Raw genomic sequence first — 18,844 nt, forward strand, 5'->3', positions numbered from 1 at the left:
AAATCCCTGCAGTCAAATTCAAAAATATTGGAAGGGTGGAGGCTGTTACTCCCAATGATTTTGAAGCGAGATGTTCAACAGTCACTTATGGGTGTTATGCGTGTCCACATACAGAAACATATCAAAAGTTGAGATGCTTTGCAAGATGATACAACCATATTTCATGTAGAAATAGCCAACTTAATGGAAAGCAAGTCGAGATGATTTTAAAAGTCTATCTTTGCATTTTTAAATAACATATCCAATCAAAGCAGAAATAAACATATGAAGTATATATTCTTTCTGCCATGCGTGTCCTGCAAACACGTCTTGAATTTGTCTCTATAATCATTTGTCCAAAGAAAGAGCACTATGGAGTGACTATGATGGCGAGTGTCTGGGGTAGATAAACAGAGTTTCCCAGTTATTTAAGCTTTATTTTTATCTTGTACATATTAGTATTATGGACATGCAATACTGAAAGCTGTATAATGATACATTCTGGGATCCAACTTGTAAACCTGTTTAAACTAGTACAGAATTGTAAACAAAACACTGACTAATAATTATGCCACAAGAACGGTGGCTAAGAATAATTCAGAAAACTTAAAACATTGCAAACTTTGGGCTCACTTCAAACTCAACAGTTTCTACCTTTTCTTCACTAGACTTGAAATTAAAATACTCTTGTATTAATATCCCACACAGTTATTGCAGTGATGAAATATGGTGGTACCTTCACAAAAATAGTTAGCTATTTTATCACGGTGTGAGAGGCGAGGCAGCCTTCTCAGAAACATCAGTAGTAATAAAGGCGTGATTAATATAGGAATTAGAAGGTGAAAAGCTACAGTATACTTTAAAGTCTTAAGTGACATGTCAACAATGTCTTTCAGTCGTGTTTTTCATCACAGCTGGTTTTGCTGTGACCGGAGCAGTTTACTTGTGGCAGTAACTTGTGCAGCTCAAAGGAAGAAGAGCTTGTCTGATAGCTGGATGGCCGGCTCTGAGTGCAGGTATTGACCAGACAGGAAGGCCAGTTTGTGGGCATACTTGCATGGTGCTGGGACACGAATGGTGCCCGGCCAGTTCCAGTACAAATGGCACATCTTGAAAGTCAGCCTGGTGTGGAAACAGAGAAACAATGTTAAATTGGTGCACTTAGCTCAAACTAATGAAGTCCAATCCAACAGCCCTGTAAAAATTCTACCTTATATTTTCCCACTTATTTCAACATTTCCTTGGTTGTGCATTCTGTACTACAAAAACGTGTAGAGTATCTAGTGTCTGTTTTAATGCTTGCATAAATCTCTAGTCTTCTTAGCCTCCTTTGATATTTTCCAATCTGAATCTCATAAATATCAATAACTACTGACTCACTGACCACATTTTCATGCATAAAATATTCATTTTTTTTGCCCTTATTCCGCAAAAGACTAATCCTACTAAGCCGTTTACATGGCTAATGAAAACCATTAATATTCCGTATTTATGCAGCCGTGCATACTGGGATTAACTTCGTTGGTGGACTTGTTCGACTGTGCGAACACAGTCTCCGTCTTTCATTTATTGTGTTGCAATATTTGCACTTAACCAAAAACCTGTTGACAACCATGTCTTTCATAATGTTTAGGTGTTTCTCCCTCCGACCAGAAATGTGGGCTCTTCTTACTTGCATCTCGATGCCAGACTTTCAAACTGATGGCTGGTTAGTTTTTGTACAGCGTACAGAGCTGGTCGTAAACAAGCAAGAGGCCCTTAAGTTGCAAAATGCGTTAAAACCCGATTGAGACGCATATTCAGAATGCGCTGCGTGCATCGTTGTGGACACATGCAGACTCTTTACTCTCTACCGCACCAATACGTTTAGCTGTAAGGTTGTCAGCTGTGTGTCTGCCTGCCATACTCTGTCAGGGTTTCTTGTCAACCAGTTGATGATTAAAGTGAAGGGGGTTAGCCCCGAAGTTAGCTACAGCTCCGGCTCACTTGACAAGCCGCTCCTCTGACTTTTGCTCAATTTAGTTTTTTTTTTTACATTTCTTTTAACTGTTTCACTGCACGGTTAAATGGTTAATTACCAAAATCCTAACTGTAAAAAACTATGCTCAGTTTGCATAGGAAAACACAATGTTGAATTTTAAAATGTTAGCAACAGAATCATGTCGTATATTTAATTTGCTAGTCAGAAAAGTGTGGAAAATCTGACGAAAATAAAACAATTTTTCAAAGTCATTGTTAGAACTGTAATGGTATTATTAAATGCTCATATCGGTACTCTATCGTTAAGTACTCAAATGTAAGTACTTGTACTTGGTCTGAAAAAGAGAGGTATCGGTGCATCCCCATTATGAATACCTTTGCAAATGGTCTGGTGTGAGATTTGCCGTGTTGTACAGAGAGATGTAGTGTGTAGGAAGTCCACAGCCCTGATGAGTGTGATGTGCCACCAGATAGAAGTCCACCCTGAAAAAACAAACAAACTTAAGTGTTAGAAAATTGAAATAGCCGACAGCAGATGAGTCTTTGCTGGTGTCCTCATCAAAGTGCTATATACTGCTGTTGCCAGGAGATGATGCTGCAGTCCGGTAAAAATGATAAAAAGCAGCGTCTCGTTTCTTCTACCCTGTTAGGCTGCTCACACAGCACTTCATCTCTACAACCTTCTTCATGTAAGAGGACTCTTTTCATGATATACTCACATTATTTCTCTTTAATAACATTCAGACTGCACACACAGTTAGACTGGAATCATATTAGTCTAACTTCTTCAGGTGTATTTGTGTGGTTTCTTGGCTGGCGCCGGGGTTTCAAAACAATAGTCATATTATTTTACACGAAAGCTCAACTACAACTAAACTAAAAGCAGAGAGCAGGCCATCTGTGGCCTAAGGCTGGATTCAGACAAAAAGCAGCGGTGTTAAGAGATGCAAAATGTTCACTGACTTTAACCGGGACCACTGATTTGCACAAGGGTTTTGCTGCAGAGGGATTTGGCAAGAACGAAACAAACAACACGGGGTCATTTTGCTGACTGACCAGTCTCTCTGAGTGAGGGTGTGATCCAGAACAGTTCCAGGTAGAGGTGTACCAACGCCGTTTGCAGTCCAGGAGAAGAGGGTGGTGCTGATGCGCTTTTGGACCACAATGAAGACCAGCTTGGGCTCATAGCTGGGGAAAGTCTCAAAGCATTTGATCAACTGTGGGATCTCGTACTGCTCCACCATCTTCAGCTGACTATCTGACACACCATCCCGATACACCACAATCTTCTCTGGCAAGTTGTGGTTCACCTGTACAAATTAACACATACACACGTTTAGTGTCAGGTGTGGGTGATCAAATAAAAATATTTAAGTTTATTCCCTTTGCAATGCACTGTGTGCTTAACACATTTGTCTCTTACCTAAACAACATCTAGATACAGATCACATGTTAATACTCTGTAAATCCAGTATTAATATCAGGAAGTAGGGTGGAGTTTAGAGACAAGGGGGACTAAATTAAAATACATTTATGTAATGCATGTTTGCAGTACTTACCTCGTGGTACTTCTGCAGTGCAGCCAGTAAGCAAACTCTGAAGCCATTGATCATTTCCTCAGTTGGTGTCTGGAAAGTTACTCTGGAGTACCAGCGAGTCAGTGAGCTGGATAAGAAAAAAAGCTATGTATTTCTGTCAAGATATTACAATTGAATGTTGCAAGACAAAGTGAAATACATGGTTATATAATATAATGTGCCTTAAAATCTGGCAATCTCATGTAAGAAGTGTCTCAAAGGGTCTGTGTGTAGGGACGCGAGCTACAGCCAATGAGAGCTTAAGACACATGTTGCGGACTCTATTGAATCACTTTCTTTGATTTAAAAAAATAATAATAAAATAAATAAAAAAAATAGTGCAATGTTTTACATGAAATTCATTGATAATCATCACATTTTGAATATTTTCCTATGAACTGTTGGAATTTCAATTATCCATCATACGACTAGAGTTTTTCTGATAGATAATATATCATCATATATAATGTAATAATAATTAAAATGGAAATTTTGGAATAAATAAAATGGAATCCAAGGACCAAAAACAAGTTTTACCTGTTCACACTTGCGACAAAGCCCATGACTGATTGATGCAACTTGCTGGTGTCATGATGGACATCAACTCCCACCACCATCAAGTGTTTCTAATAGAGTGAGATAGAGGCTCATTATTTCCCCATTGACTGCACTGTTTTCAGATAAACCACAACATTTGCTGTTCAAATAGTACTGTGGTATCAATGTTTCCATTAAATATCAATCACAATTTCACACGCAGTATTATGCTTAAAATGAATAGTGCCTACCAGAAAAATCACAGTTAAGATATTTTCCCTAAACCATGCAGCCCAAACAGATAAGGCGCTCACCAGAGGGACATTGACAGTCCACAGTTCTCCTCCTAACTTGCTGTTCATCTGCAGGAGTATCTTTTGGGCGACACTCTTCAACTTCTTTTGCTGGGAAATTGTCCGTACATTGATGGCCTGTGACACAATAAGTGACAAAAATCTTACTTTTAACTGGGAGAAAATACATTCAGAAGAAGACCTCTCTTTCCCTCGAATTCTAAACCAACCATGAACAACCACATGGACAAGCATTATAGACCTGGGATGGGATGGGACTTTTCACACAGCAGAGCTTCTTGATGGCACTGTAGAGATCGTCTCTGTTACCGACCATAATGCACACTACCAGCTGCATGTTGGGCTGTAAACAAACAAATAATGGAAAGTTACACAGGAAGGACTTCACTTCACTGGGACCAGACACAGTCATCATTTAACCATGGTCAAAAAAACAACAACAACAACAACTTGTGCAGCTGTATATATATATAAAATTAAATTACTCATAAATCTACTTATCTAAATAATATGTTTTATGTCACACCTCGTTGGTGAGCTGAGAGTGGATGCTCTTGACGTATGTCTCGGTGCGATCATCCCTCAGCTCCACACGAATGGGTCGCCCCAGACGCAAACCAATAGGCCCGGCCACCTTGTTAAAGACGGAAACAAGCTCTTCAGCCTGCTCTGCACAGCGGCGAGGGTAGAAGATAGCCCAGATGTTCAATGGGATCTAAGAGGGAGATAATTCAGTTGGTGAAGAAACAAATAAACACAGCAATTATATTCATCATAAATGAGGAGCTCCAGAGATTTGTCTCCACCACTCACAGAGCTGATTGAAGGATCCCTAACAACCTCTCTGGACCAGGACACATCAGCGCCGGTGGTGAAGGATGAAGACTGCAGACAGATGGTTTCAAGTGGAAGAGTTCTACCTGTAGTCTGCACGAGAGGAAACCAATACACAATATACTGTCAAAACACAAAGGAGGAAAAGAATGGTCAAAGATCTCATTAAGTATAAAAAGGAAGCGCAATATTAAAAATAACTATAATCAACACTAGATTCTAGTGACTTCCTACCTACCTATCGGACAGTCAAGCTGCATTTAAATATTCCACAGATATTCTCATATTTTATGTTTTTAAAACCTGTTCCTCAAAGCCGGACTCACTTCCAGTCGGTTCAGTTTGATGACTTGAGCTCTAGGTCCCTGACCAGGATTGTTAACCATTGCTTTTAAAAAAAAAAAGCATGATTTACAGTGACTCTTCCATTACATGTCCTTGTGTTATGTAGGCTGACATAAAAAGAGTGGAATGTAGCTTAAATTTAGTCGAATTTGACAGTATTGTTGGACTGAAAATGAAGGGCATTTAAAAAACCTGCACTCTGCATCACTGTCTTGTGACAAAATTGAGTTGCATCGTTTGAAATAAAGTTAACAGCAGAGCCTCACCACCATGATTTCTGAGTCAATGTCCAGTCCCCATCGGCTGAGCTCCTTCGTACTCTCAGGATTGGTGCTGATGTTCTTTAGAAGCTGTTTTATTGAGTGGGTGTACTGCTCACCGCTCACATTGATGTGCATTTTCAGGCCCTGCAACACATTAAAAAACACATTTGAACTAAGTTTGTTTCTACGACATTGTTTAGATATACATTTCATCAGTCTTTGGGTTTGAGAATTGGGGATGGTAGTGTCTGCTGGAGATGACATTTCTCACCTTGTACAGTGATACGCTTAAAACATGACATGCTTAATTTAATTGGGCCATTTGGACTAATGTTACAGCAGTTCGACCACAGCTGGATGTTGACAAAGCTGTTGTAAAATACCGCTGGTTGTTATTATAGCTGTCAACATTAACAGTCCTTTGTTAGACTCTTTTCTGAAAGATAGCTTTCTTTTCATCTCTTTAAACTTGTTAATAACTACACATGGCAGCAGTTACATTAAGCAAGCATTACATATTGTCTTTCATATTATAAGAACAAAGCTGTTGAATGTTGGTGTTGCTCCTGAAGTTTCAACGTATAAAGCTGCATTCCATTTGAACTGGGAAGATGGCGTTTCTGAGGACATTTCAACTGGAAGTCGAATTTTCGTTCAGTTGTACGAACTCCACCGAACCCAACCTGATAATCCAAGATGGCTGCTCTGTGCATCAACAGTAAAAAAGCTGTAGTAATAGAATTTTCCCTCTGGTAAACAGTTTTGCAGTGTATTGTCCATTTCCAGGGCTTTTATTGTGAAAGGTCAGACCAGTAGGAGTGGATCTGGTATGCGCTGCCTTTGTCAAGGAGAGTACAACAAAGTGTACACACAACATGATTGGTTGATGGCTTTATTTGCAGTGCGAAAGCTCAAAAAAAGGGAGAACAAAAACCTGTTTGAAAAAAACATATTACCGTGTGAATTTATTGCATGCACCCTGAGTGTGTAAAGGCCTGTGGAGACGAAGAACATCGTGTTGAAATTTACCTGCATTGCTCTGAAGTCCTTCCTCATTTTGTCTGGGATTCCCGTCATAAAGGAAAGCTCTGGTACTAGAAGGATCTCTCCAGTAATGATTTGCTGCAATAATTCAATATTATGACATTATCTACACAGTTAAGTGTTTACTGCTCATATAATATTTTTGATATTTATTATTATGCATCCGACATAAAAGCAAACTGCAGTATTATGGATTACTATTATGTAGTATGGAACAAGTATTACTGACGAGTAGGTCGTTCAAGCAAAAAGTGCCTCTCACATGGGAAAGTTTGATATAAGGTTTTTGGTAAAGCAAATGTTTGTTGTGTGTTTTAAGTCAGGAAAAAATATGCTCATTGTTAGACCTATTGTAGCCACAAGGTGGCATTCTGATGCAAGAATTCCAAGTCATTACAGCCGAGTGGTCTACTGTAGAGAGCTTAAAAAATACACTTGTGTGCGTCTTGAGCATTTACTATGTTAAAATAACCGATGCTTAAGAGAGGTTTACCTTCCCTCCTGGCTTGGACCTCTCCTTCGGCCGATGCATCAGCAGAGGTTGGTCCATCTCCTTGATTGTGATCCCATAGTTCTTGCTGTTAAAATGTGCAATGCAATAAATAAGAGTTTGAATTGCAGTTAAGACTTTTATTGCTGGTCTGAATTCAACTGGCACTATTTCAAATTACAAAAACACTTGCTATATTTCCCCCTCAGCTTTAAAGAGTTCATGGACAGATCAGCCTCACCTGTAGTATTCCACAAAGGTGGTTGTTGTGCCATCCATCAAAGTGAAGGTGTCTTTGGGCGATTTGTTCCACTCAATGGCATCAATGCGGTAGGTGCGGTTGTTGTAGCGGGTGATGACAATGCTGCCGATGAGCTCTTTGGTGCATTCGTCTTGGAAGTTCTCTCTGCTCTGTCTGTACAACGTGTTCCTGGCAGACAGAGAGCAAAGGGTCATATCTTTTCCAATTTCAGTGTAAATAGAATATTTTATAAATAATCTATAGATGCAATACGCCTGTTGCATTTGCCACTGCCCTTTAAAATACAACCCAATTCCCAGAGGGAAGGGTTGTAGTGGTTGAGGGTATTTGCAGCTCTGTCTCAGAGGACATATGCACTAAGATATCGTACAACCTGGTCTTCAAATATGTATGACTATATCACGGAATATGACATTTATATAGCTGTGTGGCTAGGTCATGGCATTTTCAATGTTTAAAATTGTATGAACATGTGTACAGAGGACAGACGAAATGGAATAAAAGATGTATTCTGTATTTCCTACCCAGCAGCATTCACTGCTGAGTATGTGATGCTTTATAAAAATAAAAGTGTATGGCCCTAACTATTTACGATAAAAATGTATCCAGTTTGAATTATATGAATATATCTGCAAACTTGCCACTGTTTGTATGCTGCTGTTGATTTGCTGTGTGAACTCACATGACATTCAGCACCGAGTCATTTCGCAGGACTTTGTGAGACACATCCACGTTCAGGTACAGGCCTCCGTCTGTGCGCTTGATACTGGTTGAATAACCCGGCCACACTTGCAGCCTACAAGAACAGACAAACAGGATAACGAATGGACTACATCATGATATAAACTGGCATATGAATCAGAATCGTTTATTGCCAAGTACGTTACACATACAAGGAATTTGACTTGGTGAATGGTCCATAAGAATAAACAGTACAATAAATCAAGCCATATTTTAAAAATAGAAACATATTAAAATGTTACAGTATTTTAAAACAAGTATATTGTAAAAGCGGCACGTGTATTTAAATATAGAAAGGATGTGCAAGGGAGTGTAACGGTAGGAAATTGTCCTGGGGATGTCAGAGTCGGAGTCAGTGGGGGTCCCGGGCTTTGTTTATGCCCTCTGAAGTTAAGATGCAGTTCAGTACTAACCGATGTTCTGAAAGAATGACTGCACTTTCTGGATCGTAATGATTTCGACCAACCAGCTTCAGCCCGATGATTTTCATTACCCTTGAAAAACAAAAACAACATTGGGTCATGTCCTGTCATTTGACCATCCTAATAGTAACATATGACGGTAGCGTACTTTGTAAAACAATTATGGTTGCTTAGGATATTTCATTAAAGGGCTTTTATGAATACAAGGAAACATTTTACATTTTCTAAAGCAATATGTCTTCATGTCAAACAGATGAGAAAGAACATTATTTTTAGGCCACTTAGTGACCACATTTTGAGAAAAACAAAATAGGACATAAACAAATGACACAGAGCACTGATGCACAGCAATGGACTGGCTGAATGCAAGTAAGGAAATAAACATGAGTATATCCCAAACTGTATTAAAATCATGTTTGTGAGTGGATGGAGGGCAATTACAGCATTTATATTTTTTAATTCTTAACATCACCAGTTAAGTAGAAGATTATTGACACTATAATTTATGTCAACAGTATGAAAAGTATGTATGTAGGGCTGGGCGATATGGCCTAAAGGAGGGGTCACCAACCTTTTTGAAACAGAGCTACTTCAAGGGTACCGAGTAGTACGAAGGGCTACTTGTTTGATACAAACTTCCTGAATAACAAAGTTGCATAGATCACCTTTTAATAATAATAATAATAATATATGTGAAAAGACTGATCACATGTCAATGTTAATTATTCCTCACAATAATTATTAACGATGATTGCGTATTTTGTTCAAAATTGCACCCGTTACATTTTTGTAAAAATTATCACTTCTAAAATTTTTTAGGAAATCATTAACTGTCATATCTTCACATCATGACTCGTTTGTACTAACCACTACCTTTGTAACATTTTTGAACAAATCATGAACTCTGTCCCATGTTTATACAAATGATCAGTTATTCAAGATAAAAAAAAAAAATCAACTCTTTCACATGTTTAAATGAATCCTATTACATCAGTACTAATCACCACATTTTGGGAAATCTGGGTCAACTTTGCATTGCGCAATGAAGCCTGCATGCCGGCCTGTAGTCTGTAGTCACCAGCTTTTTTTTGGGTACCTTTTTCTCCACGAAAAAACTAGTAAAATGTCTCGTCTATAGCCGAGGGGGGATCCAACCCTCCGAGGCACGTGAGCGTCTTTGGTCGCCTGCGTTCAAACCTCTAGTCTGGGCCTTTTCGATCGTACTGCTTTGCCTCACCTCTACCCCCGCCACCCACGAGTTATTGCCCCGCGGCCTGACGGACCTGACGACTGTGTGCGATCCCTGCGGGGGCGGCGCGTCCGGTGCCAACGGGAAGCGCTCGCCATTCGGAACCTGAAACCCCAGTGCAGTGCGGCGGCCTCTTCCTTTTAAAATCTACATGAATGCAAGCGTTTTTGATTCAAAACGAACAGAAACTACAAATTTTAGATGGAGCTCCATGGGGACCTAGTGCTATTTTTAGAACATGCCTTGCGGGCGACTCACATGGTCCCTGCGGGCGACCAGGTGCCCGCGGGCACCGTGTTGGCTACCTCTGGCCTAAAGCATCTTTTCGTGATACTAAGTAAGTAATTTAATGTATCAACAACAATATATATCATGCTATAGCATGTTTTTGGGAAATTCATTCATTACATGGTGAAGCCAATTTTTGTATACTCCTGTGTGAATTAAATACTTTACAAATGGAAAGTACAGAGTAGTTTCTCATTGTATTAAGAATATAAATGCAAAACGAACATAACCGTCTCAAGTGAGAAGCTTGTGACTGGAACGCTGCCAGTTGAAGTCCAGTCCGTTAATCATACGACAACATCGATATTTCATCTCGATGGGATTCCATTAAAAGACGATAAATTGTATTACATTTTTGCCCAGGCCCAATCGTATGTAGTTATAGTGTCATATAAAATACTGATTCAGATGCGTCTCATTTCGATTTGTGTACAATCTATAACTTAAGTGGTCAATCAGTGTTTTAAATACCTCCTGAGCACCACATTGTAGAACGGGATGCAGAGATCCGAGTTGGGCAGCAGAATCTTTGTCATCTGGACTCGTATTTGTATTTCCTCATTATCAGTTCGTCTCAAACTCTTGAGAAAAACCACCTGCATGTCATCAAAATATTATGCAAAAAACAAGCAGAAATGTTATCCAGTGTTCGGTTCAGCAATGTGACATTTTGCATTGCATAGTTCTGCACAATGAAAATTGTATGCATTTAAACTGACGACTGCTTTCAGTAGTTTTAGACTTTTGTAGGAACTCAAGTCATCGACATACACAATTCAAATCAAAATTAAAACACTGTAGTCAATTAGCCACACAACTAATACAGTAACTGATACCTACGTCATTTAGTCTAACAGGCAGGAAGAGTATGGAGCCATCGAAAGCTACTACTTCTCCTGTGGCTGAGCGGTGATCTTTCATCATGCCAAAACGCATTCCCATGGATTCTACATTTGGACTGAAAGATATTGAAAACACTCATAACTTCTTAGAACAGATAAAGCACTTTTCCAAGTACCAGTATCAACTGACAATATTGATTCAACAAACAATTGCTTTGAAATAGCCTTGCACTGAGCTCGTCTCCGATGGGACTTCATATAATTTTAGCATTGGTTGGCCATGTCCATTTTTGGTTCATAGCGTGGTTAAAAAATAAATAAAAAAATCCACCTAACATATAAAGTAATTCACGTTTTCACTGGAAAAGGTGGCTTGAACTTCACACATACATTTTTGGGAATTTCCATCAATCACTGTGGTTGCTGAATAAAGAAACAGAAATGAATGATACTTACATGAATGTAACATGGTACTGATAAACCGCTTCATTCTTACATCGAATCTGGATGTGGTTTGAGCAGATAGTTATAGGAGCTCCTTTTGTTCCAGCCTTATTCGGTGGCTCACTAACCAGGTGAGAATATAAATGCACAAAAAGATCATTTCAGCACAAGACACACAAACAGTCAGTTACTTTGTGGTACTGAGTGTTATATTCTCAGTCTGTAAAGCTTAAGTGAAAAGTGGCCCTGGCACAAAGACTTTATCTCAAAGTACTAGAATCGACAAAGGCTGACTGATCAAATGCATTATTTCGCCCCGCATCTGAAAAATGTTGCACACAATAACCAGTCAAAGGCCTGCGGACAGCCAAAATAGACACTGTATTCTCTCTGCATCTTTATTTATAATCGATAAAAGGGTTGCATCATATTCTTACAAAACAAATTGTTCATATAACATTTTGCTTAGTTTTGCACTGGCATCCTCAGTATGGAAGGATAGGTGGATAAAGTAACATAACGATTATCTGCTCCATATCCTCGTTCACTAAACCTTTGCCTTGTGCTCCATGTGAGGAGTTGACGTTATGAAGAGGACGCGCTCCCTATGTAGATATAAAGGGCTAATACTAAGCTAACCTTACTTTCAGTTGATTTGATAGTAATAAAAACACAACTATGAATATTATATTCCTTTAAAAATGTTATTATTTCAAAGCTCTGTCAGACGATAATGTGATACTAGGCTACTACTACAAGGTAATAAAACATTTTAATAGTAGAAATGTGTTTATTCACACAATACTCCCGTCGACCCCCACAATTGGATGATATTAAAATTGAACGATTGCGTGTCAAGGCCCCAAGAGGTAAAAATTAAAAAAAGACTTACCAGACGTCCTCCATTTTCAGCTCCATCTTTGCCGGTGCGACAGCAGAAGGCAGTACCTCTTGAGGGATGGGCGGGGGTGTGGTTCCTTCACATTATTTGCATTTTAAAATCTTGTACATTTTCAAAAATTCTTGTCACTCACATTAACTAAATATCGTAAGAACATTAATGAAAAACGACTTTAACCTAGCTGACGGAAACATCTTCTGCATTGTTTCATGTATTCTCAGAATACATTGTTAAAGTTTCCCTACCTGTGTGGGAGGTCTGAGTGTGTTGGGCTGCTTGTGGCTCAGAGGCTGGAGAAACAGACTCGACACGACCTGGAGGAAAAGGAGGGAGAGCGCGTCCTCTTCCTACTCCAAGGTGAGGCATTGCTGCTCTTCCAAGCCCCACCATCGTCTGAGGGGACAAACCTCGGCCATGGAAACTGAAGAGGGTCAAATTATACAGTAGGTAGAGTTGCTTTTCAATGCTGACAACGGGTGCAATAACGATCTATCAATGTTAGTTATAAAACAATCAGGGTCTTAATTATGAAAATATTTATACAAGCTACATGGCTCTGGTCACGTTTTATTGATTTTGTTGCAAATATTTTTGTGACCAACAAGAAGCCTGAGATGCCCCTAAATGTTTACACACATAAACTCAAGACTCTTCTGATAATCTATTTGTATCTTACCCTTGAGTCAAAAGCTGCTCTTACATTTACAACCACACCACTTCAGTTACACCAACATCTGGCTTACAAAGCAAAAGCAGCACCTCAAGGCTCAACACACAATATATGTACTCGCATGCATAAACCAGAAAACATACTTGAATACAAAATGTTGCTTCAGATCGCAATTGCTTGATTTTACTGTAGGTGAGGCATGATTTAGGTGTAAATACCAGAATAATCACATTTGAGTTGCGTCCATTTTGTCAAATAGAAATTAGAAAGCGACTGAAAACATGGCTAAATACACTTCCTGCACCCAGATCCCAGTTTATTAGGCACACCTAGCTAAAACTAGCGCACTAAAATACAACAGTGCTGTAATAAATCCTACCTTCATAAAGGCTACAATGTACTCTTGTATTATACTAACAAGTGTTTCTAGTATTTAGTGCACGTTAGTTAATACACTGCAACTCCACTTCCACCTACCCGCTGCCTCTGCCCATCACGTCTCCGCAGTCGCTGATGCTTTCTGGGCTGCTGGCGACACCTGCTGGGGCACCTTGCAGCTTCACATCACCCGAATCTCCAGCTGCTCCTCTTCCTACAACAACATGTAATAACTCATTACACAAGGACGTGCTATGCGTTAAACCTGAACTGGCAGTTGATCTGAATGGATCAACGTGTCATCCCGTTGACGTTTGCTAGCATCTTGGCTGAACTCACTCACTGCCTGCCTTAAATGGGTGTCTCTATTTGAGAAAGAGACTTAATTTAACGATGTTGATGTTTAAATGCCTTTTTAAAGCAACTCAGCTAACAGAGCAAGAAAGAGAGAAAACAAAGTGTGCACATGTGGATGGGCACGAAAATATCCAAAGCTTTATGCATTGTAACCAATACTAATCCCATCTAAGGAAGTTAATTGCATTAGTGATGAACTAAGAATTACTCCATAATTATTCCAATTATCTGTAACATTGTTGTGTTTACTTTGTCAGAGCAGCATGCAAAACTATCTGTAAGTCCTTATAATTTGACATTAATGTACAATAGCTACCATTAAACCAGGGCTGGGCCTGAATATTTGCTTATTTTTTTGTTGGGGTTTTAAAATATTTTTTTTCTGCTTAATTGACTTGAATACATTGTAACTTAAAAATGAGTAAAATCAATCAAGTGTGCTTGAGCCAAAGTTGTCATTAACTTCGAGGCTAACCCTTTAATACTGACCCACTGGTGGTGCTGCTCTTCCCCATGAGGTCACTGAGGGCTCAATGCCCATTCCTCTAAACATTGAGACCAGTGCTGATCTTGGACCAAGGGTAGGCAAGTCAACCTGTAGGCAGACAAAAACCTTAGCAGCTCCAAAAAGGGATAATTTGGGTGTTTTGAAGTGGTGTTGTACGAGGTACCTATCCATAGTCTGTTTATTACGTACAGTAGATGGCGGTTTGGAGAAACAGAAGCAAAGCAATATATTGCTGTCAACGAGGGCAGCAGCAGAATGTACCTAAAAGGCCCATCTAAATAAAACCAGTTTAAGTGTATGCTAGGGACGGGACGATATAGGAATATATCACGGATCGCAATAAAAACTAAAGAATGTTGACTACAAAAAGTTTGTAATCTCGTGCAAGAAAACCTTTAACAAAATGTAAGTGATTGCTGTATTTTTCAGTGCCATTTTAAGAGTTTGAAGCATATTTTGATGATTATCGGGATAACATATTTAACGGCATTTAATTTGTCCAGGATAATCATGACATGAAATCATCATTTGTTACATGTGGAGTCTGGTGGCTTTGAAGAGAGCATAAATACGTTTCACTTCAAGTTCAGTTCTGTCAGAAAGGGCCGTCTGATGGAGCGGTGAAAATACTCTAAATATAGCGTACACATAAACTGATATTGCCTTTTATAAGTGAGCCTCTCTTTTATGTGGCTGAAATACATCTTGCTGCTGCCCCGGTCCACAGCAGTACTTTGCTTTGCTTCCACGCTGGTACTATCCAAACTGAGGGCGTGCTGACTATCGTAGGTAATACACTAGCCATGGATAAGTACCTCATACAACCTCACTTCAAAACACCCAAACTATCCTTTAATGTAGGGCAATAACATTTAGAAAATGGAAAAAACATGTAAATTGTATATGCATAGAGACAATTCTTTTGTTCCAACCTCTTTTCTGGTCCCCTCTGTAAGGTCTCGCGTCATAGTTTCACGTGGAGGCGTCTGTCTGTGCTGCGGCTCCAGACTGGACAGGAGTGCACCTCTTGACACCCCTACCTTTGGTTCAGCTGCTTGGAGGAGGAGCAGCCCTCTGGCTCGGCCGACCACAGGGTCAGTAATGGGTAGAGTCACTCCTCGTCCTTGTGGGGTATCACCAGAAGTGGGGAAACCTCTGGCTCGTCCTACACCAGGCCATTCTGCAGCGAGCAGCAGCCCTCTACTACGTCCAACAGCCGGCTCCTGAGGCTGTAGTCCTCCTCCGCGTCCCAGCCCAGGAACGCCCGTCATCCCAAGCTTGGGAGGCTTCTTCGGATCCATTTGTTTAACTTCTGATATAACCAGTCGACACAACAATGGAGTCATGTTAGCAGTATGTCTCATTAAGGAAGTAATGCACACAAAAATGTAATGACAGGAGATGTTATAATGCTTTATGCATTAAGGCTGGGTGTTAAATAAAAACAGTAGGATTTGGGCTTTCAACGAATATGAAAAGACAATAGTGGAAAAAACGATTATTTGTGCCACATTCCCACAATCATGCTCTCATGTTGTCTTTTTTAAATCCAACTTTCCTTTAATGGGGTGTGCTTTCGCTGAGTTACTGACTGGAATAAGTTTTGTAATATAGTTTACCAATGTTGAGTATGTGAGTTTTGAACGATTTTTACAACGTTACAACATAGTTTATTCATATAACTATATTATAATTTATGCATGTACAAATGCAAATGCAAATACGTGTTTGTTTTATTTTGATAATCGATTTATGTGTAGATTATTACTTTGATTGATGAATTATTAATCTGATAAAAACAATTTTTTTTACCAGCGTTTTATAAATAAAAGCGTTCGTTGTGTTACGTTCAATGCTCTTTTACTACGTATAAGGAATACACTGAGAAAAAAGGTAAATGTAACAATATATATACACTAATTCTCAATTTCTTATTATTCTCATTGGTCTGTTTTTATTGTATTCAAATAATTTAGCATCACCTGTCTTAAATGTGACGCTTTTTGTAAAGCACTTTGAGCTTTGAAAAGTTCTGTATAAATAAAATTAATTATTAATATTATCATATTGATCAAATATTACTCAAGTTTCAGTTGTGAACGAAGAAATAAAGTCGTCACTGTCCCTGACTGATGGCATGAAAATTTACATTAAGACATCGCTCATAAAAAACCGCTAACTTTACGCTAGCTTACGCAACTTTTGAGAAGTAACGTTAAGCTAATGTAAGCTATTTATTATCGCATTTCCTCACTTCAAAAAGGTAACACTAACGTTAATTAGCTAGCTAGCTATAGCGGCGCCTAACTGACGTAACTAACTGACCTAACTGACGTTAGCTATCGTTAGCTATCGAACACTGGACGTTACATTTCGTGTTAGCATGGCACCATAGTTAGCTAAAACAGTAGCTAACATTAGCTAATTGACAACACGTGTTGAAGAAAATCACACAAAGGACTTGACAACCACTAGAAATTACACGAAACTGAAATACTTCCAGAACACTCAAAGTTTTAAAACAAACACTAATACACTGTTTTTAAGGTTTAACAGTGCAACAACTATACAGACAACACACTAACATAATAGACGGATATGTATCTCTCACCTGGACAAGGTGTCAAGTCTGCTCTAAATTAATCCACCTGCTGCATTCAAAGATAGTATCCTCCCTCCCACGCCCTTATTGGATAGTAGTAGATTCTACCGCGAGGCATTGGTTTACAGAACTGTCAATCTTCTATTGATATTCTACATGACATCGAGCAATACCGTTTTGTCGCCCTCTGGCGGTTACTAGCTGGCACCTCAGGTGTACTCAAGAACTGTGCTTAAGTACAGTTTTGCAGTACTTGTACTTTACTTGAGTATTTTTCATTTTATGCTACTTTATACTTCTACTCCACTAGATCTCAAAGGTAAATATCCTAGCCTACTTTTTGCTCAACTACTTTGTAATTTATACATTAGATTATACATTATGATGTATTATTATAGGTTAAGTGACCTAACAATATATAAAGTAATTGAAATTAGCTCTACCAGCTTCAACAGTTAAGTATAGGTCATATATATCAAATTCTGAAATGGGCCATAATGAGTAATGTTACTTGTACATAATGATACTAATACTTTTGTACTTTTACTGAAATAACAATTTGAAAGCATTTTTACTTGTAACAGAACATATATCATTGACTGTGTAAAATAAGTACTACTACTGTGGTATTGCTCCTTTACTTAGGTAAGAAGAGAGTACTTCTTCCACCACTGAGTGTTGCCACATGTGATATTGTAATGTGTGCAATAATGGAAAATGTGTGTCACTTCATGACAATAGCATCAGGCTATAAATGTATTCATGTAATGTAGACTCATGAGGTACAGTTCAGTTGCAGTCGAGGTGAAGTAATGTGCTAAAACTCAAATTGAAATTGCATTTGGCCTATTTGTATTTTTTAAACAAGATTTTCTTGGGCTATGATTCAGCCTGGCGTGTTTCATATTCACACAGTTCATAACACATTTGGACCTGGGAGATACGTAACTCTCTGCTGTTGGCCAATTGCAGCCCACTTAGGTCACTGGGGCAAAAGTATCTTTGTGCAGATTGATGATGGCGGATAATATTATTGACAGGCGTAACCAATCTAATTTACTTTTATTTGTTTTACACAGGAAAAGGGATTGGTAGAAGATGTGCCCTTTTGTAGTCTTTTTCAACAAGGCTTGTGACTCTGACTGACATCATGAACAATATCCATATTCAAAATGCTTGAGCAAAAGGTAAACATTACCGTGTGATTAAACAGGCGGTGTCTGTTGTCCTTTCGGCAATTACCCACATTAATGTATTTGCGGTGCGTACCACAGCTATATATGGCATTCAAGAGAAATTAGTAATAAATGGCAAGACTTACAAATCTTGGCTTTCACTCATAGTCTCACTTCATAACTACAAACATTTATTTTATCCACAAAAAGGCACAGCTAAAAAGATAACCATGATGAAAAGATGCTTCACAAACTCGAGGTCAGCTGCTGACATGCACTTGCATTGATTTGTGTCTTCTTGTCATTTGAACATTTTTTTTCAGAAGAACGCTGAATGAGGTGGACAAACATTCTTTCCAGAAGTCCCAAAGCCCACAGAGCTTTGGTTTTCAGGTCACCGGCTGCAGGCATATTGGCAATTAGCCTTAGACTCTGTCGGAATAATCATTAAAAGGCTCCCAGAGGTATTGAGGTGATGACTCTGTGCTCGCACCAGGTCTCTTTAAGAATAAATGAATCACTGTTCCAGAAAGTAGCCATTCCTTTGGTCTTTTTATATTAACTACTGTTTTTTTTTGGGGGGGGGGGGTTACTAGACGGGATAGAGCGTTTAAGATAATCTCTCCTGGAGTCGACTTTTAA

The 18,844-nt window shown here is 39.0% G+C and overlaps 1 protein-coding gene across 1 annotated transcript; it reads right to left on the reverse strand.

The window, feature by feature from the left end:
- Positions 1-944: 944 nt before the first annotated feature.
- Positions 945-17,053, reverse strand: piwil2 (piwi-like RNA-mediated gene silencing 2). The gene is made up of 24 exons (XM_031849306.1): positions 17,037-17,053; positions 15,358-15,737; positions 14,407-14,512; positions 13,660-13,774; positions 12,758-12,933; positions 12,504-12,588; positions 11,624-11,734; positions 11,166-11,283; positions 10,797-10,921; positions 8,780-8,860; positions 8,308-8,421; positions 7,605-7,793; positions 7,367-7,451; positions 6,859-6,951; positions 5,833-5,973; positions 5,201-5,314; positions 4,914-5,102; positions 4,629-4,730; positions 4,388-4,504; positions 4,074-4,162; positions 3,519-3,624; positions 3,016-3,269; positions 2,335-2,442; positions 945-1,101 (listed from the first exon to the last, which is right to left on the reverse strand). The coding sequence occupies exons 2-24, from the start codon at positions 15,724-15,726 to the stop codon at positions 945-947; spliced, it is 3,144 nt and encodes a 1,047-aa protein (XP_031705166.1). The 5' UTR covers positions 15,727-15,737; positions 17,037-17,053.
- Between the last annotated feature and the right edge of the window lie 1,791 nt (positions 17,054-18,844).

Source organism: Anarrhichthys ocellatus, unplaced genomic scaffold (genome assembly GCF_004355925.1).
Source record: "Anarrhichthys ocellatus isolate YVR2014 unplaced genomic scaffold, GSC_Weel_1.0 scaffold9, whole genome shotgun sequence".
NCBI lineage: Eukaryota > Metazoa > Chordata > Actinopteri > Perciformes > Anarhichadidae > Anarrhichthys > Anarrhichthys ocellatus.

What these genes read in the sequence shown, in the direction of transcription:
- piwil2 (XM_031849306.1), bottom strand. Translation starts at nt 15,726, where the DNA reads ATGGATCCGAAGAAGCCTCCCAAGCTTGGGATGACGGGCGTTCCTGGG. An exon ending in TTGACTCAGAAATCATGGTG is followed by an intron (nt 5,315 to 5,832) that starts GTGAGGCTCTGC and finishes CCTCTCGTGCAG; the next exon opens with ACTACAGGTAGAACTCTTCC. An exon ending in AAAGTCCCATCCCATCCCAG is followed by an intron (nt 4,505 to 4,628) that starts GTCTATAATGCT and finishes ATTGTGTCACAG; the next exon opens with GCCATCAATGTACGGACAAT.